This window comes from Myotis davidii, unplaced genomic scaffold (genome assembly GCF_000327345.1).
Source record: "Myotis davidii unplaced genomic scaffold, ASM32734v1 scaffold471, whole genome shotgun sequence".
Taxonomy (NCBI): Eukaryota; Metazoa; Chordata; class Mammalia; order Chiroptera; family Vespertilionidae; genus Myotis; species Myotis davidii.
This window is the reverse complement of record NW_006283354.1, coordinates 1,998,300-2,005,299: the sequence shown is the minus strand read 5'-3', so window position 1 is coordinate 2,005,299 and position 7,000 is coordinate 1,998,300. Positions and strand designations below refer to the sequence as shown.

Below are 7,000 nucleotides of genomic sequence, written 5' to 3'. Positions count from 1 at the left end.
CCAATGATTAAGTACAATTTGGGGAAATTCAGGCTTTAAAAACAAGGAGACAGAAGGCTGTGACAGAGGTACAGTACTAGTAAGTAAAGTATCCAGGAAACCAAAAAAAAAAGTATCCAGGAAACCAAATGTAGAAAAGAATGACCAACTGTCACATGCTGTCAATAGGTTTAGATGAGAAATGAAACAAGATGATGTACTTGACAACACGTAGTTTCAAAAAGTACGTTATTTTCCTGTATATGTTAGGGTTACTCATCTCCTCTCCTCCTTCCCACCAATGTCTTTTCCTGATCCCATCTCTGCTCAGAGTAAAACTAAAATGTGATACTATCCTGTCCTAGCCTGTATGGCTCAGTTGGTTGAGCACTGTCTCATACATCAAGAGGTTGCTGGTTGACTCTGGGCCAAAGCACATGCCTGGATTGTGGGCTGATGCCCAGTAGAGGGCATGCAGGAGGCAGCCAATCCATGTTTCCCTCTCATTGATATTTCTCTCTCCCTTCCTCTCTAAAATCAATAAAAACATATTTTTAAATAAAAATAATAACATCCCAATTTGGATCAAGCCACTTACCCTTTTCCTGAACTAGTAGAAAATATTTTTTAATCAGAAAGAAGAGAAAAAAGTTTTACTATGTGAAATACTTGTGTTTGAGGAATTAAGATTTAGAGAAAACATAATACAAAAGACTATCTTGCTTAAATCCAAATGTTATTTGGAAGGCTTAAGTCACATTAAAAATAAGGGCCTTGCCGAAACCGGTTTGGCTCAGTGGATAGAGCGTCGGCCTGCGGACTGAAAGGTCCCAGGTTTGTAACCAATGGACACAGACAACGGGGGGGTGGGGGTGGTGAGAGCATGGGCGGGTAGGAGGTAATGTGGGGATAAGGACACGTATGTAATATCTTAATCAATAAAACATATATTTAAAAAATAATAAAAAATAAAATGTTTCTTTACAAAAATAAAAATAAAAATAAGGGCCTTAGCCCTGGCTGGTTTGGCTCAGTGGTGAGTGTCATCTTGCGGACTGTGCTAACTGAATGGTCCCAGGTTCAATTCCAGTCGAGGGCACATGCCCAGGTTGCAGGCTTGATCCCCAGTAGGGGATGTGCAGGAGGGCCATTCAATGACTCTCTCTCATTATTGATGTTCCTCTTTATCCCTCCTCCCTTCCTCTCTGAAATCAATAAAAATATACGAAAAAATTAAAAAAAAAAAATAAGGGCCTTAGCCTTGGCTGGTGTGGCTCAGTTGGTTGGAGTGTTGTCCCAAGCACCAAAGGGTCATAGGTTCAATTCTCGAACAGGGCACATACGCAGGTTTCAGGTTCAATCCCAGGTCAGGTAGCATAGGGGAGGCAAACAAACGACGTTTCTCTCACACATTGATGTCTCTCTCTCTTTCGTTCTCTCTCTCATCAATAAAAACCTATCCTCTGGTAAATACTAAATAAAAAAATAAAAATGGTTGCAAAGGATTACTTCTCTAACATTTAAACTAAAGATCTGCTGGGGCTTTTTTGCATTTAGACTGAATGCACAAGTAGCAACAGTCATTCCTTTAAGCTATTTAGTTTTAAGAACTTCTGAGAGACACCTGTATCCTGATACCACACCCTATACCTGAACAAATCAGTCAATCCACATGTACAAAACCAAGATTTTCATTTCTGATTGTCCTATGATTAGAAGTTTATATTACTGTTTTCTGAGTCACAAAAAAAACCCATATTAGAGATATTGCAGATGCAAAACAAGGAAAGCAGTAAGTTACTGAATTCAATAGACTCAAGTCCTCAAGAGGCTCAACTTCTAGATAAACCATCGGTATTTAAGACAAAGTCAAATGCCATGGAGGAAATGAATCATTTAACTGTTGCTATCATGCCACTTGACTCAGTGGGCAAAGTTGGTATGGAAAACCTTCAAGGAGCCCTATGTTCTTACATTGGCAAATGCTTCTTTGAAGCAGTACAAAACAGATTAGTGTGCCAGGCACCAACTAAGATGAAATAAAGAACACTTTCATTGCTAAATCAAGTATTCACGCAACAATTGTGATATCAGTTTCTACATCTTCTAGATAAAGCCTTACTCACCTGCCTTTAGGGACACTTGGATTTTTTCATACTTGATGAATAGTGACTGTAGGATATACCAACGGTTTAACAACTTAACAGAAATTATCTATGTATGTAAGTTACTAGAATACAGGAATGTAAGTACCACATGATTGGTATCAATGACCAAAAAGAATTATATGTTGTTTTTATCAGCCAACAGAAGTCACACACTGAGAAAACAGAAGACACACCCTCTGCAATTCAGCTTTCGCCTCTACCACACCTATTATCTGCTGTTGTTAGAAATCCTCTAGCTTATTAATCGTAAAATCCTAAGTGATCAGTCAACAGTATATGAATCCAACAATCAGTCTGTTCACCTCAAAATGCCTCCTTACCTTGGCTTTCACAAATACTACTTCACTGATTCTCCACTCCTGACTGCTACATTCCTGCCCCAATTTCATTTACTGCCATAGATACTTCCATTCCTCTCAAGCCCATTCTTCAGCTCTACCAACTACAGTATCACAATCTCATCTGACCCCAAAAACGCAACTAAAAACCTTGATTTTACTTTTCTTTAACACATCCTCTCTACTGCAGAACAATCTTCCAAAACATCCTAATTCTACTAGATTTGAAATATCACCTAAGACTACACACTGTGGTCTCTCCACAAGCCTGAAGAATAACGTCAGCCAAGATGTTCCCACAGCACCTTTTGGCACACAATTTTATTAATGCACTAATTATATATACCATGTGGCAGTTTGACTTCTTTCGTGTCTGTCTCCCTTCCTGGTTTAAAAATCCTTCAAGAGCAAAAACTATTTCTCACTTACCTTCTTTTCACCAGAATATAGCTAGTGCTTGGCACATAACTCACTTAAATATCTGTAAGCTACATATCTTCCCTATATAAAAGCATTTGATATTTGAAAAATTAAGAAATGGTCTATTTTCTGAAGAACACTCTTATTACTAGTAAATTTCCCCCTCCCCACCAATTCTAGAGACTGATTTGTATGTCTCCATTTTATATTTATGTCCACCAGCCCACTGATAACACTAAGAAATCCATGTTAACTAGTAAAAAATTTCAAAAATGTTTCAGAACCAGTTTTTCTGTCTTACTTCTTTGTTGTGCTGCACATATACTTTGCAGTAGATAATTCACTTAAGTATTTGTTAGCTACAGATCTTCCCTATATAAAAGCATCTGACATTTGAAAAATTAAGAAATGGTCTAATTTCTGAAGAACACTCTAATTACTAGTAAATCCCTCCTCCCCCCACCAATTCTAGAGCCTGATTTGTATGTCTCCATTTTATATTAATGTCTACCAGCCCACTGGTAATACTAAGAAGAGATCCACATTAACTAGTAAAAAATTTCAAAAATGTTTCAGAACCGGTTTTTCTGTCTTACTTCTTTGTTGTGCTGCACATACACTTTGCAGTAGTTTCAGAGGAATGACAAACTAGACCAAAGGGAAAACTTGGTTAAAAAAAAACAAACACACATCTACTCGGTTTACAATCTACTCGGTTTACTCCTTCTGTTGAAACCAGGTGCTCTATTTAGCTACCTTATAGAAAGGATCTCTTTTCCAAAGGCTTTAATTTTTGTCATTAGAAATTGTGAATCTAAATTTACTCGAAATTGAAAATTGGTCTTATCTACTTAATAGGGGGGGGGAAATCTCATTATTTCAGACAATGCAGAAGAGATGACCTGTATCAAAAAAATGCAGTTAATACTTTAAATTTAAAAAAGGTAAACTTAACCCCTTCATATTCTTGAGAACTTTGACAGATTACTTGTATAAATTCAATGTTCACAGGTTATCTCAAACTATTTATTTTTTCCCCCTGACCCAGGCTTTTAAAATAACTTACCTTCTAACATGGTCTTGATAGTCACAGATTGTTTGGCAATTTCAACATCAACTTCAAATATCTCTCCATCAGAACTCTGCAATTTAATTGAAGGCATCTAAAAAAAAAGGCATTATATTGAATCTGAAATTTACGAGATATTATTTCCATACACTACTGATTTTTTAAAAGTAAAATCAAGGTTTTCCATTGTTTTTTTGGGGGGTGGGATTACTCTGTTAAAAGCCCTCTATAACTATAAAATCCTAAAATCCTGTAGTATATAGCCCTGTAAAACACTGTGAGTGGTTATTCACGGGCTAACATACAAGTGTTTCTAAAAAATTCTTTCAAAGTATAATTCCTAGAAACAGAAGCTCTTAAGGCCTTCCCTACTGAACTCATTGCTGGTTTAAATTTAAAGTTACATTCCATACTTTTGATGCAAAATATTTCTAAAATGGGACTTACTTTTTTTGTCTGCCTTTCTGCTTTCACTCAATACTGACTACTGCATTTGAAGTTAACTGTCACAGTTAACTACCTGCAAACCTGAGGGAGGGCAGTCCAAAATAAACAAAGCTACCAAATAAGATAGTAATTTTCCTCTAGTGAAACTTACCAATGAAAAATAAGTTCAAATCCAAAGTTGATCATGACATACTTATTTATGTTTGGATCAATGCAAGATCATGTAACAGAATAAAGAGCTAAGGATAAACAGATGTCAATCTAATTCCCTATGCCAAATAAGAAACAAATTGCACAGCGTCCTTTTTATCTTTCATTACTGACTGTCCAGGTGTCCAAGTTTGAGATCTTCTGCCAAAATCCTCATAGTAATAACCTACTACTCGTTTCAAAAATGTATTTATTAACTAAGATTGAGTCATTAGAAAAAAGACACCTCTTACATGAAAGTTAATTGAGCAATTAACTTCAAAGGACTTGAATTCTGGCCAAAAAAAATTGTTTAAAATTAAAAATTCTAAGCCAGCAATTTCTTACCATCTTCGCATTCTTCGGGAGAAGAGGGTGGGGGAAGAGAGAAAGGTAGCAATACCTGCCCATAAAGATTAATTCAAGACCTCTTCAAATTTCAAGTACAGATTTTATGATCCCTTTATTTTGTTTGTTTTATTTTGTTTTGTTAATCCTCACTAGAGGATATTTTTCCATTGATTTTTAGAGAGAATGGAGGGGGAGAGACAAAGAGAGGGAAACACTGATGTGAGATACACCCTTTCACAGGGGTCGCCTAAGACCATCGGAAAACACATATTGAATATATAATTACATATTGTTTTTGTGATTAATCACTATGCTTTAATTATGTTCAATTTGTAACAATGAAAATACATTCTGCATATCAGATATTTACATTACGATTCCTAACAGTAGCAAAATCACAGTTATGAAGTAGCAATGAAAATAATTTTATGGGCGGGGGTCACCACAACATGAGGAACTGTATTAAAGGGTCGCGGCATTAGGAAGGTTGAGAACCACTGCTTTAGTCCATGGGCTGACACCTCTATCCACTCAGCCAAACTGGCTGGGGCTCAAGTATAAATTTTAAAGGCTTCTGAGAGTCTTAATCCTGTGATGTCACTATTAACGTGAACGTGGATAATCTGGCATTTAAAACATTCATTCATTTTAGGTTTAAAGACTTAAGTCCCATTAAATCAGTTAAAATGTTCATTCAGCTTTTCCCAGACAATTATCTCCATCCTCCAAACAGACAAGCTATTAGGGAAAGGAAGCAAAAAGGTAAAGGTATGTTTTAAAACCAGGCACTTGAAATATCCTCTCATTGACCCATGATTGTCAAGAATTGAATTTCACTTTTCAGTTTACAAATATGTCTGCTTCTCCATGTTGCTTCGTGCTTGCCATAATGCAGAGGGCCCAGGGCAGAGGACCTGCCCTGTGACAAGGCAAAAAAAAAAAAAAAAAAAAGACGAAGAAGATATCTCCAAAAGAAATATTTTAACCTAAGTCCAGTTTTTAATTACAAAATATTCTACGTTCTTTTTATGTTCTATAGTACTGGAATAAACATTACAGAACTACAAGTCTGGCAATGCAGTTGATAAAATTATTTTTAAGCAAGACTACCATTGCACTTTTTTTTTCAAATAACTCTCAATAAATAACAAGATCTGCTTAGTCATAGTCAAATTAATATATTAGGTTACTCTTAAGGGAGTTGAAGTCTTATTAAATAGCAGGGAGTCAATCGGCTAATCTGTAATTCGATGCACATTGTAATCCTAAACTTCATATTTAAAGAGAACTTTTTTTAGTGTTATACAACTGGAATTTGGTGCAACAATTTTTAATAATGGATGAAATTTTGATTTGACATGCTTTCAAGACCATTACTTCATTTATTTAGGCTCCTGTAGCTGGAAATTAAATCACTCTCCATGGCTAGCATGATGTGAATTCTATCAACATCATGAAGGGAAGAAAACTGTTTTAAGTGACACCTCTTTTCAGGGGACAGAGTGGAGTAATGCATTGCTCCACGACACAAATAATTCTATTGTGACGTTCTGACTAAAAAAAAAAAAAATTAAGAAAAAAAAATTCATGACCCAAAAACCCAAACCCGAAGTCTCCATTTAAAAAATGATCTAAAGCAAAAACAAAACAAACAAAAAAAGTGAACCAAATCAGGGTCACTTTTAAAAAGACAGATACCTTCAGTTTCAGAGTTAGGGTTCCTGAAAGTCACACCCTGTTGACTATGGTACCTGCTATTACAACCGTTGTGTCACCAACTCTAGACTGTGGCAAAATAGGAATATTCAAGAGGAACGGGCAGCTATCTGCAAAGATTCGGCCCCACCTCAGCAGGCGGAGACCCGGTTACTAGCGACGCCAGAGACGGGAGGGAAAGGACGAGCGCTTTAAAGAAGCTGTCCGGCTAGCACCGCCACGCTCCCTCTCCCACCACAACAACACGGACACACGCCCGCGCTCCCCACAGCGGGGCCGCCACTCAGACCTCGCGGCCTTCCCCGCCCCGGGTCCCCGAGGCC

The 7,000-nt window shown here is 37.0% G+C and overlaps 1 protein-coding gene across 2 annotated transcripts in view; it reads right to left on the bottom strand.

Annotated features, from left to right (window-relative positions):
- SKP1 (S-phase kinase-associated protein 1) overlaps positions 1 to 7,000 on the bottom strand; it is a 21,581-nt gene that overhangs the window by 14,013 nt on the left and 568 nt on the right. For both annotated transcript variants that reach the window (XM_006753553.2, XM_006753552.2), the window contains exon 2: positions 3,972 to 4,068. In XM_006753553.2, coding sequence (XP_006753616.1) covers positions 3,972 to 4,068 — 97 coding nt within the window. The remainder of the gene's footprint in view (positions 1 to 3,971; positions 4,069 to 7,000) is intronic.